Raw genomic sequence first — 27,321 nt, forward strand, 5'->3', positions numbered from 1 at the left:
ATCAAGCAATAAGATAAGCTGAATGACTTTAACCACCTTAGAAGGGATATAATCACCCTGGATTACACTGCCGCAGCATGATCTTTCTGGTTTTCTGTTGAGCAACAGGCTAAAAGTATCTCTGTACAATTGGATGAATGTTCATACTCATTCACAGTCTCTCTTTCTTTCTCTTTCTTTTTTTTTTTCCTACCTCATTTTATTTTATTTTTTATTGATTTATTTTTTAAAATTTTATTTTGTCAATATACATTGTGGCTGATTATTGCTCCCCATCACCAAAACCTCCCTCCCTCCCTCCTCCCTCCCTCCCTCCCCCCCACCAATGTCCCCTCTGTTTGCTTGTTGTATCAACTTCCAGTAATTGTGGTTGTTGTATCTTCTCCCCCCCCAGTTTTTTTTTTTTGTGTGTGTGTGTGTGAATTTATATATTAATTTTTAGCTCCCACCAATAAGTGAGAACATGTGGTATTTCTCTTTCTGTGCCTGACTCGTTTCACTTAATATAATTCTCTCAAGGTCCATCCATGTTGCTGCAAATGGCAGTATTTCATTCGTTTTTATAGCTGAGTAGTATTCCATTGTGTAGATGTACCACATTTTCCGTATCCACTCATCTGATGATGGACATTTGGGCTGGTTCCAACTCTTGGCTATTGTAAAGACTGCTGTGATGAACATTGGGGAACAGGTATACCTTCGACTTGATGATTTCCATTCCTCTGGGTATATTCCCAACAGTGGGATAGCTGGGTCATATGGTAGATCTATCTGCAATTGTTTGAGGAACCTCCATACCATTTTCCATAGAGGCTGCACCATTTTGCAGTCCCACCAACAATGTATGAGAGTTCCTTTTTCTCCGCAACCTCGCCAGCATTTATCGTTCAGAGTCTTTTGGATTTTAGCCATCCTAACTGGGGTTAGATGGTATCTCAATGTGGTTTTGATTTGCATTTCCCGGATGCTGAGTGATGTTGAGCATTTTTTCATATGTCTGTTGGCCATTTGTATATCTTCCTTAGAGAAATGCCTACTTAGCTCTTTTGCCCATTTTTTAATTGGGTTGCTTGTTTTCTTCTTGTAAAGTTGTTTGAGTTCCTTATATATTCTGGATATTAATCCTTTGTCAGATGTATATTTTGCAAATATTTTCTCCCACTCTGTTGGTTGTCTTTTAACTCTTTTAATTGTTTCTTTTGCTGTGCAGAAGCTTTTTAGTTTGATATAATCCCATTTGTTTATTTTTCCTTTGGTTGCCCGTGCTTTTGGGGTCGTATCCATGAAGTCTGTGCCCAGTCCTATTTCCTGAAGTGTTTCTCCTATGTTTTCTTTAAGAAGTTTTATTGTTTCAGGGTGTATATTTAAATCCTTAATCCATTTTGAGTTGATTTTAGTATATGGTGAGAGGTATGGGTCTAGTTTCTTTCTTTCTCTTTCTTACACACATACACATGAGCACACACACGATGACCATTTAGAATTTCTGCTCAATGGGTATTTTTGGAACATTGCTAATAAAATGTTTTATTTTGGGTATACACCAGCCATAAAATGAAGTACAATCTCTCATATGTGCCAATGTCGAGAATATTCTCACAGATAAATTAAATTACTAGACAGCCCAAGGAAACCTTATTTTCATCCTGCATTTCTACTTCCTTCCCTATCTCAGTCTAATGAACAGATGATCAATGTTCAATTCAGGCCCTTTTTGCTCCTTTCCTTGTACTCTAGTATTGTTAAATAGTAAGATAACAATGCAGTGTGCAGTCAAGAGGAGCAAAAAGTGCCTACCTACTTCCTGCATGACTGATATTCTGACCACTATGTGATTATTAAAATAGTTCTTTCTGGGCTAAAACACACAAACAAACAAAATTTCACCAGTAGAAATATATTCATTTGGTGTCATGATATTATACTCTTTTAATGCATAGACCTAGACAGTCTTCCACTTCAGTGATTTAGTGCCATCCATTCCAGGAGCCAACAAAGGGCAAACCAGAGAGATGGAAGCATACTTTCTGGGGAAGTATGACTTCAAAGTTAACAAACAGTAAAGGCAACTAATAAAGATATATATATATATGTATATGTATATATATACATATATGCACACGCATAAGTATATATACACTCATGTGTGTACGTGTGATTGATATATATGTATACACACACACGCACTTTCATCTTGACAATGATCAATTTATATACTGTTTTGGGAAGTTGATGGGGTCCATTGAAGAGGGAAAGAGGTGCTAAAAGGGACAATGAGAAGTCACTAAGACAAATCTAATCTACCTCGTTTTAGTGTGCAGAGCTTACCTCTTTTCTTTAAAATGTATTCCTTTATTTATTACTCCATCTTTTTCCACAAAGGATTTGGGTCAACTTACACAAATATTGACAATAAAACAGAATAAATGTTTGACTGAAGTAGTTCAGGAAAAAGTAAAATATTTGTAAGAAAACAAACAAATGCATATTCTATGCATGTCCTCAAGAAGGGTATGATTTGGCTGTAAGATTTCCAAACCCAAAGAAGAGAGTGAAATCTCATCCATCAGAAAATTCATACTATCCTAAGTTTAAAAATAATATATATCAGGTGAAGTATAATTTGTGAAGCTATTGAGACCTGAGAAGAATTTCTCCTGTGGTTCTTTAAGGAAATGACAGGTGTCTGTGATAGTACACCCCTATCACAGAAAACAGATTCCCATGGCAGTTTTTGGATGTAGGCTGCAGAAGTGATGGAGAAGCATAATCCAGTAGGAACAGTTCTATAAGAAACTAAAAACTTTCTAGTTTGAGCATAGCACTCTTTGGGCAGGGTCACCCTCAATGGAGGAGATAGACAAAGTGATCTTGGGAGAACTCTCCCTGTTAGTTCTGCTCCCAAGCTTTTGTTAGGGATTGGGTGACAGAGTTATTTTCAGGTTGTTTATCTCCTACCATAACCCCAAGGGTAAATATTCTCTATTTCCTAATCTTTGAAAACCAGTGAGACCTAGAGTAGGGTGATCCTTTTACAAAAGGGTAAGCAGCCTAACCCACACCAGTGTGCCAGTAGCAGGTCTGGATCCAGTCCACTCTTACACAGGTGATGACCTAGGAAGGTTTATCTCTTTTTAAGTAGCAAAATCTCTTGCTTTGTCTTCTGAATTACAGTTTCTGCGTTTGTTCTCCAAGCTACTGACTCTAAAATTCTTTAGAATGTTTTCCAGTTTCTTGGATAGAGGTTAGTCCAGTGTATTACCTGAAAATTTGGACAAGGGTTTGACTTCCTGACAACCTAATAGAATCCTCTAAATACATTCAGAAATCTACTTTGATATTTCTCATTTTATGGATAATCTCGGTGGTTAGAATTGTATGGATTATCTTGGTGCTTCATGCCTTTTATTTCAACAACAGGTGTTTGTGGACAGACGGTCCATGAGAAAGTGGGGCCAGTTGTTAACAAGTTTGTAGGTTGATTTTATTTCTCTTAGACATTTTCACATATACGTGGGTATATATAAGAATTGAGAAAATTATTGCTGGAAAGAACTCCATATGACTTTTTATTTATTAATGGCAAAGGCAGGCTGCTTTACTCATGAGGAAGGCACTCATGAATTTTCATTCAAAATAGTAAATTAGTGTCCACACTTTAATATGTTTAGAGTGGAAAGGGATTCTACATGCAACTGTGCATACCAGATTCCATGTCTAGAAAGCTGAATTTTATGCTTTAATGATATTATGATTCAGCTAGGTGCCACTGTTGTATCTCCCTTCTGTGCTAACGTGCCACGTGGAATACAGGATGATGGGAAATTTTGATCTATTATTAGTATTTTATTTCAGCAAATTTTTTTCAAGATTCTGTTACCACTCCCTTTAGTGTCTTTTCTGAAAACCAGAGGCAAACTTCCCTGGGCAAATAATGTGAACAGTGAACACTTAGTGAATATTTGGGGAAAGAATCAATATGCTAAGGAAGCTAGGAAAATTGGATCATTTAATAGAACTCCCAATATAGACAAGGTGGCATTTCAGGAACCAGTGTGGTGTTTTTAGATGTAGTAGTATAAAATGAACCACTAAGCGTATAAAAGATGGATTCTTAAATGCCCAAATATGTGTGTGTGTGTGTGTGTGTGTGTGTATATATATATATATAATTACTTAGTTTTAGGTAGAAAACTGTGAGGACTTTTTAGTGTTTTCTTTTTCTTCAACCAATAACTGTTCTGTTTTGATGCTTTCTTAGTATGGTTGTCTGTTTTCATCAAAATTCCTTAGTGAGCCAAGCTGATACCGCATATATTCACACACACCTCCCATTGATTTCACTTGGGTGAAACTTTATCATTAAAGCAAAGTTTAAGTTGAAATGTTGAGTTAATGATGCTCACTTTAAATACCAAAAGCTGAATGCATTTATGTATTCAAACACTTAGCTAGTCAAACATAACTCCCATCAGGATTCAGAGGAAGGATTATTTCTTAAACTATGCCAGCCTAAAAGTAATATACTGCTATCCAATCTGCAGAAAAATGATACTAAATAAGCTTGTTAGTATTTTATTTCTTTGGCGAAAAGCCTTTTTTAAACCAAAAACGGCAGAGTAAAATAGTAGGTGAGTTATTGGGAAATGCTTTTGGCAATTAACTATAGTAATTAAATACAAACTTAAACACTGAATAAAAAATTGCACATCTATTTCTCTATAGCCTTGTCTCTGTCTCTATTAGAGTCTCAGACTATAAAATAAATACATTCATAATTCTATATTTGTGTAACAGAAACTGACTTTGAGTTAGAAGACTTTTTCTCCTCATAATATGATTAAACTTTTATTTATTTATTTACTTTAACTTTTTTTTTTTTTGCCACAGAACAAGTCTTAATACATTTTAAAAGACTAAGATCATAGAAAATATGTTCTCTGACCACAATAACAGAAGGAAATTTAGAAAATTCACAAATGTGTGAACACTCTCCTAAATAAACAATGGGTAAAAAGAATAGGAAAATAGAGAGTACTTTGAGATAGAAATCAAAACACAACATATCAAAATTTATAGGATGCAGGGCTCATGCAGTGCTTAGAGGAGAATTTATACTTGTAAACACCTATATTAAAATGCTACATTCTTTTTTAAGGCATTGATCGCGTTGTAAATTTCCTCCTTCGCATCCTGGATTTTTTTTCTTGTTTCATTGTGTTGTCCGAGTCTTCTCCTATCTCAGCAGACTGTTGCTGAATTCCTTTTCAGACATTTTGAGGGTTTCCTGCTCTGTAGGGTCTGGTATTTGAGAATTACTGTATTCTTTCGGTGGTGTCGTATTTTATTGGGTTTTCATATTTCTAATACCTCTGTGTTCATGTCTGGTCATCTGGTAGAGCAGTTCCTTCTTTTATTACTCTAGGTTGGGCTTTAAGGAGAGAGATGTCCTCTTCTTTTTCCTGTCTCTGCTGGTGACTCTCCTGTGTCGATACCGTTGAGTGTCTGGCAGGCTGCCTGCATGGTAGTTGTGGCTACTGCTATGGTATCTGCCACTTTTGCGGCAGCCGTGGCTGTGGCGCACCACCTGTGCCGAAGTGGTGTTTTGAGTGTGCTCCTGGGAATGCTGCCCTCGGCTCCTGCCGTAGGACCCTGGATGTGCTCTGTTTCTTGCCTGCACCCGGGCAGAGGTAGCTGGCCCTCAGCTCCCCCATGATTAAGCTTTTAAACCTCCTGAAACATGATACCTACAACAGAATGTCCAACTTCTTTATTGTGGACCCATTTAAGATCAGACATATGGCAAATTAAAGAAAAAGTATCAAAAAGAATACCATTTTGGTGATGTTTTCACTTTATAACACTTTCATAGAGTCAATATGAGTTTGCTTTATAACACTTTCATAGAGAATGTAACATATTCATAGAGCACTAAAATGATATGCTTTCAGAACTTTTAACATTTAGGAGATTACATGTGAAAGTGAATGAGTTAACATAAACGCAAGCACAATTACGAAAAACATTTTATGAGCAAAGTCCCTCCCAAAAAAGTAGTCTTGTATTCATAATCCTTATAAGATTCCAAGCTTCTTACCACAGTTTCAATCACCTCTCTTCTTTTAAAAAGAGAGACTAGGGCATTTTTCACTAGTAATTCAAGAAAAAAAACTGGTTCTGAATTCAGCTGATAAAATCAGCATTTCTTCAAGGGGATATAGAATTGTTAACTAGTTCTATGCTAGTTAACATATCCTTGATAATTTCACTCGTCTATGATCTTTTCTGTTTTCCTGTATAGTAGCTTACACTTTTCCTAGAAGATGTTGTCTTTCTTAAAATTACTTGAAAAACACTTATGTGCCTTTGCAGGTGATATAAACACAAGAAAGTAAACTACTTCCTTACCTAAGAATTTTCCTGAAATAACGTGCACATTAAATTGTGTCATTTCAGAAACTTTCAAAAGAACCAGCAAAGAAATTCAGTAATTTATTTCTGATTTGCTAGAAAGTTACATACAGGATTTTATTTTCACCAAATTTGGAAAAATCTCAGGTCTTCTCCACTTGTGAATTAACACATGGCCAAGAATATGAAATGAGGCACAAATACATTTTTAAAAAAAATTTTTGTGTGTGTTAGAACTTTGTAAGAATTTGTTATTTGGAAAATTGGTGCTGATTCTACACCAATGAAAGAGAATATGGTACTGAAGCATTTACTGTATCTAACAAATCAAATATCCAGCCTAAATATTCTCACCTACGATGAGAACAGACAAAACCGGAGAAATGGTGAATGTCTGTGTTAGGCTTATGAGTTCCTTACAGGTCTCAAGTATAGAGAGAAGTCTTAGGTGCATGTAACTAGAAGAAATGGCTTTTGTTCTAAGGCTCTTGATAATGATAATAATAGAAAGAAACAGCTCAATAGATATAAAGGCATGATAAAGAGCCAGTGAGAAAATTTCTGTGGCTCAGAGTATTTTATTATTCTCTCTCTATTTTTTATTTATTTAAAATCTATTCATTAATAATTCTCTTGTTCACAAACCTCCTTTTTAAAATTTTGTTATAGAAAAGAGGAGGAGGTGAAAGGAATACGTAGGCAACTTTAATTGAGCATCTACTACATATAATCATTTTCAATAAGCAAATGTGCCATTATCATATACTAAAGACAAAATCTTACGTACAGAATGAGTGAAGAAATCTGTCCATGATGCACTATTTGCTTTGGTATCAGCAATTGCGAATACCAAAGCAAGCAGTCACGTGATGCTCTTCTGAAGGAATCCTTGCCCTACTGAAGGTTTTGGTTTCATTATTTACATTCGTTCATCATCATTCACCAGATACTATGCTGGACGCTGAGGATGCAAAGATAGTAAATTCATCCCTTGCCCTTAAATTGCTAAGTCATTATCAAAATTTCTTTTGCTATCGTACACATATATGAAAAGAAAGCAAACTTCTTTATTTTCTCTTGTTGATTGATAATTTTTATGAGATACTGTACACATACTTTCATGGGAAAGCCAAAAAAACTTGCTTTAAGGTGAACGTTTAGGCTTTTAAATACATTGTAGCCTCCCTAATACATTAACATTCTCTTTAGGGAGTAATCTCTTGGGATCAATGCTCAGTTTTTCAGATTTACTATTCTTCTACACAGTTTTCTCCAAGACGGATCTGAGCATATAGGGGTTTACATGACCTTGTGATTCTGGGGTTCAGTGGGGTCTCCTGGGTTAATGCAGTGCTTGGATAAAACTGCTGAGTTCTTGAAATGGGTCTTGTCCAGTACGTTATGATGTTGCCCCCATGGAGGGTTATAGCTGGTCTAGCTTATGTTATTATCTCTTGGCTTGGTCAGGCTCCAGTGGTATTTCTTGCTGACTAAACCTCATCTCAGCCCTCAATGGCCCTGCCAACTCTGCCAGGTCTGGCTTCAGAGACTCACCTGGCTCTCCAATGGGTCATTGTCCCATTGTTGCCATGGCAACACCTCTGTCAAGTTTACCAGTTTAACTCGCAGGAATCTTGGAATTTCTTCTTGGGGGAATGAGAGAACCGGGTAGCAAAGGGCCTTCTAACAAAAGCACTCTTTCTGACTACAACATCCGCACTCCGGGTAATTGCGTAAGGCAATCTCCTCCCAGAGTTCCTGGCAGGAAATGGAACTGACATCCTTGTGCTTTTGGCTTTCCCCTCAATGTGCTTCACATGCCTTCCCTTTAGGTCTTAAGCCAAGAGAGGGGAGGACACACATCTGAGTGCACCTGCTCCTCCAAATCCACGGAAGTGGAAGGGGTGAGCTTATCCCTTTCTTTCCTCTTTGCTTCTAATATTCCCCTGGATCGTACTCTCCTAATTTTGTGGATGGCATTCCACTTTTCCCCTGTCTTTATGGTTAAAATATGGGAGGGTACAAGGAGAAATAAATGGTGACCATAATTAAGGATGTATTATTTCTAAATAGTTTTACCTGTCATAAGCAAATGCTTGTTAGTCATTCTGTATTAGTCATGGAGTTAATAAGGAAAGCCCGATGGTTTATTTGTCCCTGTTACAGTGATTGGCTTATTTTTAGTATTTTGAGATGGGATACTAGTTCAGATTTCACATGTATGCTGGAAGTCCTTGCTACTCAAAGTATGGTCCAAGGACCAGCAGTGTTGCCAACACTTGATAGAAATGCAGAATCTCATGTCCCACCATAGAGCTACTGAATCAATACTTTCATTTCAGCAAGGTCCTCAGCTGTGCCACATGTGCATTTAAGTTTGAGAAGCACTGGTTTAGGCCACCATAGCCTTACTGAAGCTTTTGGCTACATTAACTATACCCATCATCGGCACTCAGTAAACATTCATCAATTCCACATGTTAGCCAATGATGGTCCTTGCCCTTGGGTGCTTATGGTCCCAATCAAGGATCTTTATAGTTATGGGAAAGAAATTAAAATAAAATAGACAATTCTGGATCTAGTCTCCCCCATCACCAGGCACACCATAAATCTTTTTTGACAGATCTATTAAGATTAAATTATAAGTTACTAAAAGTGGTTGTTCATTTTCTTGGAAAACAGTCATTTAATGTACAGAGACAGGAACAACGTAGTAATGAAATACTCAATTGATAAATCCAGATTCATACCTGAGGCTGCTGTTTCATTAGTACTGATAGGGTTTTGCTCAGTTACAGTTTGTCAAAACTGTAGGATTTCCTTTAGGGGGATGATTTTTGGGAGGAAAGGCAAAGTCATAGTTTTTTGTCCTCCACTTTCATTTTCTGATCACAGTGTGTTAGAAGAATCTGGGCTTTACTTATTCACCAGGCTTTCAATAGAGAATCACATTAATCCTTTTAAGCTCCTTATTCTAATGATTTATTTTGTTGAAAACCATAGTGATCCTCCTTTGAATTTTAATGATTGCTGGCTATTCAAAGATTCATTGTTTTGACTTCCTGTCCTTACCTTTGTTTCCTACATGTCTGCGGGGAACACCTGTCTAATACTGGATCTGCCACTGGTTCTCACTGGCTTACCAGAGTCACTCAAGCCTATCTCTGAGTGTTAAGCTAAAATGCTGGCTACTCATCCATGACAATAAATGCAGGATATATGTTTGCAGAGATAGGCAGGTAGACAGCAGAGCGACAGATAAATGATTGAGTCATTTCCCAGTGAAAATAGCATTTTGGACCTGATAGTATATCATAATCATTGTAGAGAAATTAGTTAAATTACTATTCTTAATCATAAATCTATTGGGATGCAATGTCTATGGAAAATCTAGTAGATGAGAAAGGTGTTCAAATTCTGAGGGTGCTGTTCTTACCCAAAATTCTGGACCAGGTGACTTTCCACAAGTCACTGGCTCTCCCATTCCTCAATCTGTTAAATGGCAATGTTCTTTTTCAAGGACATAGTGGTGGGCATTTTGTTCAAGTGCTGCAAATCCTCAGAAAGGGTCAGCAAATAGAAATAGCCCTGCCACATCTCAGGTATGAGTATCGGAATTACATATTATGTTTTCAAAATCCAAGAGGTGGCTGTGTCACAGGCTTGAGTTTTTGTTTTGCCCACTGTGTAACCACACAGAGAATTTTCCCTTCTCTTTTTACAGGTATCACCTAGGAACATCACGGGTTTTCAAGAATATATTATTCTAATATGAGATTTTTAACGGCTACACTGTATTTATGCATAATACATTTTGTGCCTTATCTTCAGGCTTCTGGACTTTGATTCAGAATATCAGGAGCTTTGGGATTGGCTGATTGACATGGAGTCCCTTGTGATGGACAGCCACGACCTGATGATGTCAGAGGAGCAGCAGCAGCATCTTTACAAGGTTAGAACTACCCTTCCTACCTTTACCTTGCTGTGGAAGATCTGATTAGCCTGACAAGTCTTTCTCTCTCAGGATATCTTTGCGTTCATTGTATGTATCATGGTGTCTATTAGAATTCCCTTCCCTGTCCCCAAACTCATTTCCATCCCTTGTGTGCTGACAGGCTGCACCGACATCATAATTGCAAGAAAGTTCCCTTTATCACATTCTATTTGGTGTAATTCTATAGAAGGACAAAGATTTATCTTCACGATGAATAGCAATAAATGAAACTGCATTAATAAATAGACAGAAACAAACGAAGGATAAATGGACTGGTAACACTTAACAAAATGTGTTTTGATTGGAGCACTCAGGTGGATTCTATGCACCCCTCAGATCTTCCGAGAGAAAAAAAGAAATTTGCCTTTGGCTTGGCTTGCTGCTGCCAGGGTACGGGGCTCATCCAATTTAATGTTTATTAGTGATACATAGAGCAGACCTTGTCATATTAAGTCAATACGTTTGCGTGTGATTTAAGAAAACTAACTTGGAACTCACATATTGATTGCAGGCAATTCATCTAATAACTATCTATATTGTTTTCCATGTCTGCTAATTCACCCTTAGCCTGGTGTGTTTTACAAATTCTTAGTCTTGAAGTTCTTACAAAACAACCATGTGATTTCGACTGAAAAAAATGGTTGCAAGATCCACAGTGCCTGTAAAAGCAATTGGGGGTGAATGCGGGGAGGGTCTTTCCACTGAAATATCAGACTGCAGTAAATCTTCCTCATTTAAGCAATTTTTATTGGAGTAATTCTGACAGTTGTCATCCTTGAATTGCTTTGAGCATATGGCATATTTCAAAGAGCAGATTGTGAATCATAAAAAATAAAATTAATAACTAACCACAGAATCAGCAACAGTATAATGACAAGAAACAACTACTCTCTAGCTTTTTAAAATTTCTTATAGAATAAGAAGTACATTCAAGGTCAAATAAAAGTTGTCTTCTTTCTTCAATTTTATTGTTTTGATTTACTTTTCCTTAATAAATTATTTTAACTTTTACCTCCTCTAACGAGAGATATTTGTACTTTTCAAAGGTCTGGTTGACTTTAATTAGTGTCCTCTGAGAATCATCTTAGTGAAGAAAAGATATAAGCTCCCCAGGGATTCAGCAAATAGGCACATTTTACTCTGTAAAGAATTCTGTCCAACACTAATGGAGCTTGTTGACTGTTAGCTGTTTCCTGTATGGATAGCTGTCCACATTAGCAACAAAGCTATCCAATACATCTTCTGGCATAACTTATTATTACGGTAACAGTCTCAACCTAATGTAGCACAGCTAGGTGATTTCACATTTTATGTCAGGGTCAGGAATTATGTATAAAAAATGCCTGTAAATCTATTTTAATTTAGGGATAGAAAAATATTTTATTCCCAATACTTAAGCATTAGAAGTTGAGCCAAACAGGAAAAATAAATACAAAAGTTTACCTAATTATAAGCCGTTATCTCAAACTTTATTGCACTCATGATGCCAAATAACATTTCTTTTCTTCTTGATGCATTTTGTATTTTGCACATAGCCACTATTTTTTCCGAAACAGTGCTATTCTTTGTCAAAATCACATCCATATAATTTACATCACAATTAATAGGAAATCATTGAACAAAATGTGCAGTCTTCTTTTTGTGTGTGTGCTTTCCTTGTAAGTGCTTTGCCTGAAAATTCCCATTCTGGCATATTGAAGGGCATTATTCCACCCACTCAGTACTTCTGGGTTATAGTATTTTTCCAAACATTTTCCATAGTGTTGTTTTTCATTTGTGACTCATGTCCTGTCACCCTCCTGCTTTAGGTGCTCGGTATAGCTCAGCTCATGAGACCAGCACTAACTTTGCATTTGGTTTATAAGCAAAATTAAAGATTGAGTTAGAAACCAAGGGCAAATGCTGCTGGTCTGTAGTATCTTTCTTTATGTGAGTCCCCAAGTTATTCCAGAGGTTTACAAACCTCCAGTGTAATGCTGAGGATATTGAGAAAGAAATCATTTAGAACTTGGGGTGGCTGTGAATTAGAAAAACTGGTGGAGGAGAATTAATTTCAGATCTTCCCTGAGAATCTCCAGGGATTCCCAGGTTAGGTCAACATTTTCAACATCCCATTCCTCTGTTCTAATATGCTTTTCCAGGAATCAACTGAACTGATGCCTTTGGGGAGGGGGATTTGTAGCCTATTGATCATAGCCCAAGTAAAGCTTTTCAATTGGTCCCCAGGCCTTCCTAGGCTTTAAGTACCATTTGAGACAACTTTAATCATCTTTAGTGATTTATATTTGTTTGCCCCAAAAGATACCAATGCTTTAGCAACGTTTCTTATTAAGGGCACCATTGACATTTGGGGCAAAACAATTCTTTTGTTATTTTGTGAGACTATCCCTCGCACTACAGAACATTTACTATCATGGTCCCCGGTCATTGTGACAACTCAACAGGACCCCAACCCATTTCACAGCATTTCCAGTCCATCTCAATTTATCTGGATCATCTTTACTTCTTAAAACATTTGTGTAACACCACAAAAATTCCTTAGACTTGTATTCTACACATTGTTAAGCAAGCACCTTACATAGTTGATATTGAACAACAGCTGTTGAGTTAAGAAATTAAGGATGGAGATGAAGCCCATGACCCACGGCACTAATGAACCTGTGACGGGGATACTCAGCTGAGTGACAGCAAAACACCTGGAAACCACAGACCAAAACGGAACCACGATTCCTGCTATCATAGCATTCGGAAGCTGTGTTCTCCTCTCCCTGGCTTGCTCTCTGTATTTCATCACTCAACTCCTTTCCCGGCATAGATAGTTATGCCCAGATCCCAATTCACACCATTGCACAGTGCCCCCAGGTACACATTTGGAAATGAGGGGTTAGAGAAAATCTAGTAAGATGGTAGTTAGTGAGAGTGAAGCGTATTTAGCATTTTCAATGTTAGATGCTACCTTCCTGACTTTGTCTATTTTTATATTCTGGTCTCTGCTAGAAAATCACCTGGCCTTAACTGCTACATATGGAACTACAGATAAATACCCCAAACTATGCATTCAGCAGAGCTCCCAAGTAGGACACCTGTTGAGATAGTTTGGTTACCCAAAGCCAGCAAAATATACAAGGAACTGATATAGGAAAAGAATTGGATTTAACAGGCAAGGAATACAATATCAATAAAGAATTGATACAACCTAACATAATTTAGAAACCTTAATACTATAATGAGCTATAAAGTAATTTAAAAAAAAACTATTTGTTATTTTCAGATTCTTAGAAATGTATGACCATTTTCTTTCTAATTTATTCTAAGCTGCACAGTCTTACGAGCAACCTAATTCTTATTAAAAACTAATCATTCCCTTTTCAGTATATTTATATACTTTTTTCCTGTATTGAGACAGTGAGCCACACTGCCAATGCCTTCCCTCTCCCTTCTCTGTCTTGTCTACCTCTGAATAGGGACTTTCTGTACCTATTTTCTAATAAACATTGACAGTGTCGTCAGCCTAGAAAACACAAATGTAGTCCTTTCTGTTTTTTTCCTCTTCAATCTAAGAATCACCTCCAAGGAGAATTTGCTCCACTCTCTCTCTCTGTCTCTTCATTCTTCCCACCTTCCTAAGTAGGACTATTTAATTTGTCAAAAGTAACCACCGTGATTTTGAAAGTTCAGCTCCTATTTGGACTATAGTTACGGAGCCAGAATTCATAATCACAGGGAGCTGTCACTCTGCTGGTCTGCATGTGCATTAACTATTAATGGAGAAATATTTAAAACCCACTTGCAAAGGAAAAGCTCCATTTTTTCATTTCTACAGATCAAAGGTGGCATTATTCTTGGGCTCAGGGAAGCTCAAGACACCTCCTCCCCCATCCTATAAATTTTATAGACTGAGTGACCTGGAAGCATTTCAACAACTGGAGAGTTCCAGCTCAGGCTGTGGCTGTTGTTGCTGTACTGTCCTCCCCAGCAGTCACAGCTGACTTTATAGTGCTGTGAGGGTACACCCTGTCAGGGGCTCCTTACCTCTCCACAAAACACTGCCCGTTCTCTGCTACCTACAGAGCACAGATGACAGAGCTCCTAGTCATCCCCAGTTGGTGTGGGGTTCCAGAGTCCAAAGGTTAATTTCAAAGGCCAAATTCAGAAGTTGCAGTCTGGTGATTGTAATGATTGAGCAAGAGTTGTTTTCATATCATATAAAGCTCACTAAAACATCACATTTGTAAATTTGTTCCTTGAGTGAACAGCTTAGCAGCTCCTCTACAATAGAATAGAAAGTATCCTTCCAGCTTAAAAATATTATGGTGCCACTTCAACTAAGACTTTTGTACTTTCAGGGAACTTACAATGAAGATTTTATGTTTAATTTTGAAGGTTAGTTACTTGCATGGTTCTGGTTTTTATGGGGAAAATGCAAGTTTCCTGCATCTTTCTCCATTGATATAAGTATTATCCAAACATATCCTGCATGTAAAAGGAAAAAGACATTTATTTTGCATAATACAATGCTTACTAAACAGATTAATTACATTCTTACCCTAGTAGTACTTTGAAGTTGTTTATAAGAATCCACATGAAAATAATAAAAATATTATAAAAATATAAATACAAATCAGAACTGGGGAAAATATACATAGACTAGAGTCTATGTCTGTGAGAAAAGTTAATATGCCTCTACATAGACTATAAAGTCCTATACAGTTACTAAAGATGGTCCCCAAATTTTGAGTTTCCTGGTAGTGAGAGCAAAGAGGGAAATGTGCTCAACTGCAAAATTTACATTTTCTACGAGAAGAAGCTTCCTTGAAGAAATCAAGTTTATTTTGATATTTAGATATGAAAAGGTGCTCTTTCAGAATTTTTTATATGAAGGTTTAGAATGGTGTGTTAGAGAAATTTTTTAACACAGTATGTCTTACAAGTAAATTTCTAACCATAATACTTCTAAAAAGTGAATTATTTTTCTGTGACTCTGTTGCCAGGTAATGTGTAGAGACCTTGAGCACAGCTCTCACCAAAAGGTGGCTCCTTTCAACGTTTGTTTGGCCAGTTAGGATTAATAAGAGAGGACATCAATATAATATATTGTAAAAGAGGAGAATATTAGAAAAGTGGGAGAGAAATATAAGCATTGAAAAAACAGCAGCTAAAATTAGTTATTAAAAGTTAATCAAATAAAAAAGAGCAAAGGAGTAAATTAAAATCTTGGGCGACTGAAGGAATAGATAAGAAAATGCTAAAAAAACAAATACAAACAAATTTTAAAAACCAGACAATGAAAGAAGAGTTGGCTTAAGAAAACAACAACAACAGATAACAGAAAAAGGGGTAAATTTTAAAGGAGAGGGGAAGATGTTACTCTAGAGAATTTGGATGTGTGTTAAAAGACAAGCATTATGACTTTTAAAAGAAATGTGTATGGAATAGGATTAGAAATTCTAAGGAATAAGAAATATAGAGTAAAAGAAGAAAAATGGAGCATAGTTCACTGGTTATTTTATAACTATTGATGCCAAAATAATGTTGTCATTGCTATGAATGGCTCATAGAAAACAGATTGATCATATTACTCCTATATTTTATAAAATCACAAATTTCAGCCCTCTGGAATAGATCTTTTTCATTCTGTTCTGGACCCAATTGATCTGAATAACTTTATTTATTTATTTATTTATTTTTTCCTTGACCGGTAAGAGGATCACAACCCTTAGCATGGTGTTGTCAGCACCACGCTCAACCAGTGAGCACACCGGCCATCCCTATATAGGATCCGAACCCGTGGCCTTGGCGCTACCAGCACCGCACTCTCCCGAGTGAGCCATGGGGCTGGCCCGATCTGAATAACTTTAGATATGGCTTGGTACCCTTATGACTGAACTTGAGCTCCTTAAAAACGTAATGCTAGGTTGGTTCACAGTCCAGGTCACAGTAAGTAGGCTTAAAATAGAAGAAAATCATCAACTTAAAAAAAAAATTTCATACATTATTGTATAGAATAGAAGTGTGCATCAAAAAATTAAATTCTATCAATTAGGCCTTATGTTGGAATTTCAGTACTGAGTTTTACATCTCTGCCTGATTGTTCAAAATGAAACAAATTACTGGTTATTGAAGCAGTCAAGGTAAAAATGTACCAGATATATCAGGCACAAGAACTTAATGATAATTTTTTACCTCTTTCCTGGTAGATTAATTGTATAGCTTAATTGTATGTTAGATTAAAACCCCATTAAGATAAGAAGAATATGTTTAAAATCATTAGAATATTTCAAATAACATTATCAAGTCATTTTTAAAGTGATCAGAATGGAAGAACCTGGGCTGTCTCCACTGCTATCTAGAAATGACTTTGTTGTTCCATTTTTATTAAAGTTCAAAAAGTCCTTAGACCTTTATGTCATATTAATTTGAGCTTTGATGAATCAGTGTTTGCTATGAAAATTGAATATATATTTTTTCTTTTGCGAGAGGGCAAAAATCCTGAAAACGTTGGAGGAGAAAAAGTAGATGAATGTGGTTTTGAACAATGTATGAAACACTGTTCATGCTGGAGCCTATCATTTCTATTGGAATCACTTTTTTAAAAAGAGAAAAAAAGAAAAGGATGTTAAAGAATAGGATGCCAAGAAAGAGTTGGCTGTGTGTGTGGAGGGATGAGGAAGCCAAGCCCCGCCAGCAGTTTTTGTCTCCGGCGGGCGAGCTGCTGTCCGGAAGGTGTCCTGGCTGGGGCTGGCCTCCGCCGCATTGTGCAGCTCGCGCTGTCCCTGGCCTGGTCTGCTCAGGCCTAGAGTGGATCAAACAAGCTGTGGGGAAAGTTTCCCTCATTTGCATCACTTCTAGACAGCCCTGTCGTACTCTTTGCTGACAGGAAATCACTGTCTTTGTCACCTTTTCTCAGGGCCCTCGTTTTGGCAGAGATGGGCCATGTGACCACGCTTAATCACAACAGGGCTGGCTCGGTCCTCAATGACATGTTTTCCTCAGCACTTCAATAAATGGGGTAGAGGAGTCAGTAGGAAATGACTACATTAATTTTAGAGTGAAAAGATAATGAACACTTGAAGGACTAATGCTACAACCTATGGAATTATTATTCAAATTAAAGTTAATTTATCAAAAACTTGTGAAAACTATCTGCCCTAATGCAACTGTTTAAAAAAATAAACCTTGAATAGCAAGAACTGGGCGTGTTGGAAGGAGAGTAGGAAGAAGAAAGGGGGAAAAGGGGTTTGCATCGAGGGGGGAGAGGCAGGGAGAGAGGGAAATCATAGCAGGCATTAGCAATGTTTGAAAAGCAACTTAAATGGGCTAAAACTTCAACATTTGGGACTGCGGGCTGGAGCATGTAAAACGCTTGCTTAGATGATATGAATAGGACACTGGCAAACAAAAGCAGCAGTGTGCTCCTAGAAAACTGTGCTTAAAGGAGTTTCCTTGGCAACAGAAATGCAGTTCCAAAAGTAGACAGAACTTTCCTCAGAAAACATACTATTAATAACAACCTTCCGGAACAACTTGGAACAATTTGACGACTTGGCAATAATAGTGCCAAGTGTTCTGCAAATTAATCTAACACATAAAAGTTATGTTTCTCTTGCCTGTAATTCTGCTGGACCCTACCTAGAGTTCATTGCTTTTCAGTGGCACAAATGTGAAAAATATTTCTAAATGCTGTCATGGAAAAAAGAAAACCAAAAGAAATGCTAAAGGCCGACAGTGGCCAATGATTGCATTCAGCCTTTTGGGAACCTACCAAGAGATCTTAGTTTAATGAGATGAGTTTATTACAATGAAAGCTACCACATTTGATATCTCATTCCAACAAAGGTGTTTCCCCCAACAAAACATGGTAAAGGGTTAACAGCCTGAAACTTGCTGTAATGTGAAGCACATCTGAGGCCATTGGTTATATAAATGCAACACTTCACTAAATATGTGCTGAGTGTTATTTTTAAAAGCATCATCATTTCTTGTCAGCCCAGAGAATAAACTAATCTTGGATCTACTTGGCCAATGGGAATCATTTGAATTCTCCTGAAGGCTATCCATTCGCCAGCCAAGAGAGGTTGAGTGTTCCCCTCCTCTGACCTTTCTTGAATCCTTGGATCTAAAGGTTAAAAGTAATCAATATCTCATTGCACTGCTTGGTTTCAGGGTAATAAGTAATAACCATCATGTTAAAATCCAAATGATTACAGATAGCACTTAAATGAGTTGACCTGTTTGGGAGATTTTTTAAATTGCAATCAGGATAATCATTAGAGTTTGCTAATAAATTTTGGATTAAATTGCAAAAAATGTTAGCCTTTAACTCTTTGAATAATGACCTTTACTTAATTACATGGGAGTGTGCAGTGTTCTCCTCCTATGTTAAGCTGAAAGCTTTGTCTTTAACCTCAGATATTTGTAGATTTCTTTCTGGTTTCCATGAAATAAATTAGAGGAACATTTAAATTCCTAAGAAAGGGCGTTTGGTTCACTACCATCTTAGGCTCCTGAACTACTCAGTATTATACATGTGTTTCAGATGAGTGACTTAATGGAAATGTTCCTCACCTACTTTTTAGCATTTCCTATTTTTAAATTACTTATCTTCAGTGGTTATATTTATATTTGGGCCGCTCTGATTTGAAGCTGGAAAACAATTATATGATGTGTGATTAAACTTTACAGACAACTATGATATGAATTTGGGGTTATTTATTTTGTTAAAAAAGAAAGAGTACCAAAGTTTAAAGAAGAAAACAAAGTGTTATCATTGACAAAGAGGTATTGATATAAAAAGGATAAACGTTAGGCTTAATGTTCCATGTAGTTGCATCAGGAAGGCATTGGTTATCATACCTATACCACAAAGAAGTGTATAAGATGCATATACTATTGAGTACAAGTATTTTGTCTTTATTATCATTCTAGTTTTTACAATTCATTAGAATTTCATGCATGTATTCCTCAAGCAGGAGGTAGGGCTAGAAGATACCTAGATAATGTTTTAGCTATTTCAGAAGAAGTCCTTGTACCTGTTCAGAATAGGTGGTCAGCACCAACGGGAAAAGCTCAGCCATGGTGCTTTCATGCAGAAACTCATTAACCTCCTTGCTTTTTGTCCTTATCTCACAACTGTGTCTGAGGGACATCAATTTTTGAGTATTAGGAATCTCCCAACCCAACTATCTCCATTACCAAATGTTCATACTGCCTTAAATCTCATCCTTAAGATTCGTTTCTTTGAGGTTAAAAAAGAGTGCACTCTACTGGATGCAGATATTCTATGTTGAGGGGTGTAGGAGAATGATATTTAATTAAGTGCCAATTTTAACATCTAGCTTAATTGGAAGGGCACTGGGAAAAGAAGGGAGTGGATAGAGTAGAGAAATCCAGAAAAGGGACCAAGAACAGATGTTGTCTACTTTACCAATTGATAAAAAGAGAAGTGTTCATGTGTGTGTGAGTGTGTTTGTATGGAATGGGATGGGAGTAGGATGGAGGGAGAAAGAAACTAATATTGGTCAAATCTTACTATTTGATTGTGTCCGTGCCCTACTCACATTATCTTATTTAATGCTCACAATGATTCTGGAGTATTTTCTCTATTTCAGACACTCGGAGCCTAAAACACAGAGAGGTTAAGTAGGTAGCCTAAAAGACAAAGAACTAGTTTCTCAGTCAGGTTAGGCTAGGTTATGCTGAGATAACAAACCACCTCCAAATCTCAGAGGCTTAACGCTGCAAAGATTGTTTCTCATGCATACTACATGTCCGTCCTAGGTTGGCCATTGGCTCTGCTTGGCATTGTCCTCACTCCAGGACTCAGACTTATGGAGCAGCTACGCACTTAAATATTCCCTCACCATAGCACAGAAAAGGGAGCTCTGGAGGGTCTCACTCTGGCCATTAAACCTCCCACCTGGAGGAGACATGTCACTTCTACTCAAAATTATTGGCCAGAACTAATCGCCTGGCCCCAACCAACTTCAAAGTGGTTAGGAAAATGCAGCCCTACCATGTGCCTGAAAAGCAGAAAGCTAGAAATATTTGTTGAACTGTACCAATAACTACCACAAGAACTGAGTAGTTGGGGTTCAAACCCAGTCGGGGGGGCTCTGATGCCCACAGTCCTTCTCTCACATGCTGCTTGCCTGCTCACTGTTGCCCCGTAGCCTCTTCTCTACAACCGGTAGGATTCTTGCAAAAACACTGTTTCCTCCCTCTACATGAGCTTTTTGTGCTAATATAGGAGGAAGAAGGTCCCAAATATTAGATGGTACTTCTGCAAAGAAAACATGATTTGGCTTAGGTTGGCTCTTTAGCCAATCATCAGGCTCTTCTGTGAAAGCCCCCAAACATTCTTAAGCAACTCAGCCCCCTGAGAAAGTTTTGCCACGTTGAGACTCATGGGGGCCTCCTGTACTTTGACAGATTTAGCAACACCAGGGCTGAAACTATTTATGCTTTTTGGAAGATGGACTAAAGGCAGCATGGCCCTAGGAGGATTCAACCTTATGGATCCTGTTATTGCCAAAGGAAGTTACTGAAGAAAGGTCCCCATTGGAGAGATGCTCTAAAGGAATATCACTTGTTGAAAAAAAAAAAAAAAATTCCAGTCCTATTGAGAAAGCAATTTTAGTTCTCAGAAACAAGGGCATTCCTAAGCATATTTTTAATAATGTGGGCATTTGTGAAGCTCATACATTCTTAAACCAGGCACTTCTGTGACACTCTATCCCTAATGGCACACTGGGGTAAGCTAAAAGAAAAGAGTGGTCTTCCTGCTGAACCTTGATTCATTTGCATAAGGCACACATGCACACATGAATATAATTATAAATATAAATATATATAAATACACACACACACACACACACACACACACATTTTCTTTTTCTGAAGCTAAGAAAGAACCAATGAGCCTAACACCCTTGTCGCTTTTGGGTTGATTTCAATTGATTTCAATTTTACTTCTAAACCCTCTTAGACCACAGAGCTCTAGCTTTTCTCCAGAAGGACATCTATACACTCCTGAAACTCATCTGAATTTACTATTTCAGCTGCTTTCCAAAGTAATTGATTCCATATACTCATAGACATTTGTGTGAAGAAAATTTGTGATTTTTGGTATTCCTCTTGTCATTTCATTTTAGCCATTGAAAACTGGGAAGTTTGTGGAAGAGGAACATACACACAGACATGACTTTGCACACACATTTACGTGTGTACACATACACACACATGTATACAAAGTATCAACTTGTTTAATTAAAAAGTCTTTCATCAGTATTGAATTTGGATGAAGCCAGATTCTTTGGACCAGATATGCTGCTAGTCCCAAGACATTTACATCATGCATATATAAATAACTATACAAAATTCCTTCATCTATTCCAAGTTTCAGTCTGGAGCACATTTCTATGTTATAAATCTTGCAATTTTGAATTTTCTGACTTTCCATACCATAGTATTATCTCTTTTGATACTTGCAAGTGCCTCCCTGAGAAAGCCCTCGAAGATAATTTAGCTTTGCGCACTTTGTTATGAATTATATTTTAATATAATGATGATAGATTTGGACATTGTGTGCTAAATTTGAGAATGAATGATTATTATTTTGCTAGACTCCACACTCCAGGAGGGCAGGGTTCTTGTCTGTGTTTATTGATGTATATATTCTGTGCCTAGCACAGTGCCTGACACATAACAGAAACTCAATAAGCATGTGTTGAAAAACAGATTTCCAACAAGACTTATTCAGTAATTAATTAAACTCTATTAATCAGAACTATCCTATCAATTCATTATTTTTTCAAGAAAACAAACCTATTTTCATGCTGTGAAAATCAAGTCTAAAACTTCATAGCCTTTTATATTATATATGAAACAAAACCAAAAATATCTCTCCTTGAAAAACCAAAGTGCATTAAGGACAGTTTTTAATACTCAGGGTACTCAGATTTGGCCAGGTGGATATCAGAGAGAAAGGACAATGGTAGGGAAAGAAAGAGGGAGAGAGGAAGGGAAGGAGAGAGACACCCATGTCTGAGATATAAATGACACAAAAATGCACAACTAATCACCTTAATTCTATGGCTAGTCTCCAGCCTCTCAAACCACTGAATTCTCTGATGTAGTCTTGATTATTTAAACATATACCAGCATGATTATTTACACATATAAAATGTACTGTGCAAATGTGAAACCTAAAAATCAAACAATAGATGTAGGTGAACATGAACAGTCATTAGAAATGGTAGGTATATAAACACAATTTTTTCTTGTACCATAGTTGGCAGGAGAGTTCCTTGGCGCATTCATTATAGAAAATTAGGTTTGACTTCAGATGAGTGTGTGTTTCTAAAAATGTAATAATCAAGGGGGTGAGAAAAATAATAAGGGACTTGAACTTGGGCAGGTTCTTTAATCCAAGTCCATTATGATGGGGAGGGGTTGGGGTGGGTGGAGAACCTGAAAGAGTCCAAAGCTGTAGCTAATTAATTGAGAATAGGAAAATTCAAAAATTCAATTTCCCCGCTATAATGCCTGGAGAGGGCTGAAACATACTTTTGAAACCTTCTCCCACATTTTCATTTTTTAAAAGTTTACACTATTCATAATTTTTAAAAAATTGTCATATGTTGTCATTTATATTTTTGTACTGAACAATTAATTGTGAATTTTAATTATTTTAAGCAATTAAGAAAAGATTAAAAGATGTACCAGTTAAAATCAGAATTTGATAAAGATTTGTAAGGAATTCACCTCTTGGCCATATTTGTCTCCACCCTGACATCCTTTTGGGTTTACTGTCTTCCCACTGAACTTTGTCCTTTCTCATCAGCCAGCACACACTGAGATTTGAAAAGATGCATGATGAACGTCCCTGTCTGTGTGACTTTTCTCTCCTCTTCCTCACTGTCATCTGCCTGGGGGTACTAAAGACCCATTCTGTGAAACACTGGTTGTCTTATAAACCACGAGCAAAAATCCTCATGTTCACTAAAACTTAAGTATAAATGAATCTTTAGGGTTGAGCTAATTGAAATCTTTTTCTACAACATGGAAATATAGCAAAATCATTCAAATTTGGCTAGCATTTTATAATCCATGTTTTGATGATAGTTTCACAAGGCACCACCATCCGTCCAAGTTTGGGTTAGAAAAAGAAATAAAGTATGGAAACACTGTCAGAAGCCTTTTCTGTTTACAAAAAGATCCAGGGATACCATGAGTAATGCCAGAAACTTCATGTGACAGCCAGCTCTTGTGGGAGTTTTGAGCTCACCAAGCTCAGGAAATAGTTCCAGAAAGCTGATTGGAGCACAAAGCTATTTTTTGTGTGTTTCCTGTCCATTGTACACACTGCTGCTTAGACCTGTGCCCTGCTGGGGTGGGCATCTCCCCAGGGCTAGGTAATATTTGGCACCTAGTAAATACTTTCTGAATTGCATCACCTGCTTAATGACTGTTTTCTCCTGAATATTCCAAAGTTAATCTCTTAGAGATTTTGTACAGTTATTTAGTTCCATGGGAAGTGAGAATTTCAGGGGAGTTTCAGGATCGCAAGTGACCTCAAAAGGACCTTCATTTCATTCCCTCTCTTTCAAGGATTGTTTTTTATCCGTTCCAGATAGGAGAAAATTTGTCCCCCATTAAAGATCTTTCCAGAGGGAATTCCACAACCTGCCATTAAAATGTTTAACAACGCTCTCTGCCCCTAAAGTCTTCTTATGTCTAGTGTAAATCCCCTCTGTTGTTAGATTTAATTGTCAAATCAGCCAGAATCCATGCTCTGTAATTAAACCTCTTCTCTGTTTTCTATATAGTCACACTTCTGAAGCTTTTGCAGTTTTTTTTAAGTTAAAAAATTACTTTAAATCATTTATTTCAGTTTTGTCTACACTCCATCTAAGTGAAACCACTTCTATCTTCTTCTGTAGAAGAAAATATGCTAATTTTGAGAGACTGCTGGTAAATCCGTATATTTGAAGGGCTTTAACAAGCTCCATGGATTTCTCTATCAGATTTTTCAACTCTCTCTTATTAACAGGTAATAAAATCCTTCACGGGTGGTTTGGAAGAGGAATATGGCCTGTCTGAGATGGTATGACTTATAGTATACACCTAAAAAAAAAAAAAAGGAGAGTTTGAAAAGAAAAAGAAAATGCCATAAAAATGGACCAAAAAAACTCCTCTTTCCTTTTAGGGACAGAGATGCTTCTTCTCTCAGTGGATGCATAATATATTATTTATGTGAGAGTGAGCGTCGTGGTTTTGGCTCACATTCCATTTGTAGCATACACACTATAACAGTTTCCTTGGCTTATTGTTGTGTATGTGGCTATCTATTTTTAATACATTGCTTTTGTCTCTTTTTCATGCTTGCTTACATCTGTTGTTATGAAAACTGACATAAAGTTTTTAAACATCAAAGAAGTGATGGAGAAAGAGATGGTAAGAGACAAACCACATTTCAAGGGAACATCAGGTGGAGAAACAGGAGCAAAGTCATCATCCAGGGAAACCCAAAGCAGCCTCTGCAAGATAAATGGGAGGGAGGGTCAGAACAAGTGCACGCAGTCACAGAAAGAAAAATAGTCATGAGGCCACACAAAGCATTTCTAAGTTGGAAGAAGCTTAGTACATTTTCCTCCAAATTATTGAAGAATTTTAAGCTTCAGTTTTCAAACCTAGGACATGGGGATAATAACACCCACTCTGAAAGGCTGTTGTTAGCATTCAGTGAGGTAATGTATATAAGGGGTTCACCTAGTGCTTGGTCAATAGTATGTTCTTAAACATAATCAAAGCAGTATCAAGGGGTGATGAACTATGGCCTGCAGATCAAATCCAGCTCACAGCTCATTTTCAAATAAAGTTTTATTGGAACACAGCCATATGCATTTGTTTATGTAGTATTTGTGGCTGCTTTTACAATACAATGGCAGAGTTGAGCAGTTTGAACAGTGACCATATGGCCAGCATGCCTAAACTATTTACCATCTGGCTCTTCACAGAAAGAATTTGCCGATCTTTGTATAAATAATAACCATTATGGCAACACTTTAGGAATATACATTATTCTGTAGACTTCAATGATTTCCAAATTAATTGTTCTGTCTGCTGTATTGCAATAATACCTGCTGACTATTGTTCTTTTGCCCAAGGTTCTAGTTTTCCTTTTGTAACAATTCAAACTCTTCCTGTTTTGCTTGCTTTTCAGAGTAACATTAAATGGTTAATTGGTTCATTTCACCACCAGGTGGCCTCCTATACTCTACTGTGCTTGTGAGACTCCAAGAAAAATCAGAAAGTGGATCCTATACACTTTCAATTTTGGCTGTTTTACTGTGCTCTTGCAGAACATCTCTGGTGGCTTCTTGACTGCTCTGAAATCACACTGTATCTCATGTTTGGCCCCAAAACACAAACAAATTCACACTCACCTTTTCAGAAAATAAATGCTAGATTAGTTAGGAACAGTTAAAACAGTAAAAACAAAATGAAAATATTTAAATGCATACTCACATGCACACACACATCAAAGCTGCTTTTTAATAAAGAAGTTGGTTGTCACTCTAATAGCTTTTCTCATGACTCAATCCCACTCTCATAGGTATACAGAGTTAACTGATATTGAAGCTTCCTTAGGAAAAGACAAAGGCCACTGATGCTCAGATCTCCATGTTAATTTCTCTTTAAGGGAATGGATGTACCTCATCTCAGTGCCCTAGTTTGTTATTTTATTCTATAGATCCCCTTTTGAGTTTTCTTTGATCTTGTTTTTAAGCTTTGCTAAAGACCAGCATTAGCAGAGGAAGATTGAGAAGCCATTTGATAAAGCACTGGAGGAGGAGGCCGGATTCCCCTCAGGCAATGACTCTTACCCTCTCAGGTCTCATTTTCTTCTTAAGTGAGGGGGATGGATTGAGTGGCTCCAGGTTCCATTCCAACTTCATTTTCTCTTTGGTAAAAAATCAGAGATTGCTTTTGTTAGTAATTGACTTTGCCTATAAGCAATCTGGCAAAATCAGAATTTTAGGAACTGAATTTCAAAGGCTAACAGACAAACTCATAGGTAAATATATGTATTTTTTAACTACAATAAAAAGTATGTAATTTCTTAATGCCACGCTATTTTTCATTCATTTCAGGTAGTATCATAAATACATACTTCATGAAACTTCTTAAACCCTTTCCTTTCCATTTTACTTTTATTTGGTGGTAGGTAACTATTCAATTAGATTCTCTACAGTGTCTTGCTAAGTCTATCATGGAAATTCATCTTTCTCTTTGATATCTTATTTTCTCACATGTTAATTTTTTGACCTTTTTCTTTAGGCAGAATTACCAAATGCTCCTCGATTTTTTTCACAGTGTGGAACAAATATATTCACTTATATTTCCATTGAAAATGGGTCATTTCATATTATATGAGCAACCTGTTTTTACCTTCTGCCTGTATAGCTGTACGCACATCGATGGTTTATATTTGAATTGTCACATTGGATGTCATGGGAGATACGGCTAAAGGCATTTAGCTGTCTATGAGGAAAGGACCTGAATGGTCCCTAAGGCATTTTGGAGAAGAACAGGCTCACATTTGAATTCAAAGTCTACCCTGGGAGACCTAGTGACAGGCAATCACTCTAATTTCAAATTCCCTACTGGGGCTACTTCTCTGGAGAGCTATATGGTTGAAAGCAGATTCATATTTGCTTGGGGAAAAATTGATTACAAGTTTTTCTACTTTGCAAACTGCACTAATTGGTAACAAACTCCACTAATAATTTATGAAATTTGCATCCCTTTCTGTGTGTCTAAGCCCAAAGACATTTTCTACCTTAATTCTCATATTTTCTCACCTATATTTTGAAAATTACATATGTCTATATGTCCTAATATATATAGTAGGA

The 27,321-nt window shown here is 37.0% G+C and overlaps 1 protein-coding gene across 1 annotated transcript in view; it reads left to right on the top strand.

Annotated features, from left to right (window-relative positions):
• Positions 1 to 27,321, top strand: part of AKAP6 (A-kinase anchoring protein 6) — a 353,091-nt gene that overhangs the window by 221,034 nt on the left and 104,736 nt on the right. Inside the window, exon 12 of the mRNA XM_063090114.1 lies at positions 10,243 to 10,363. Coding sequence (XP_062946184.1) covers positions 10,243 to 10,363 — 121 coding nt within the window. The remainder of the gene's footprint in view (positions 1 to 10,242; positions 10,364 to 27,321) is intronic.

The sequence above is a fragment of the Cynocephalus volans genome, chromosome 3, assembly GCF_027409185.1.
Source record: "Cynocephalus volans isolate mCynVol1 chromosome 3, mCynVol1.pri, whole genome shotgun sequence".
NCBI classification, from domain to species: domain Eukaryota; kingdom Metazoa; phylum Chordata; class Mammalia; order Dermoptera; family Cynocephalidae; genus Cynocephalus; species Cynocephalus volans.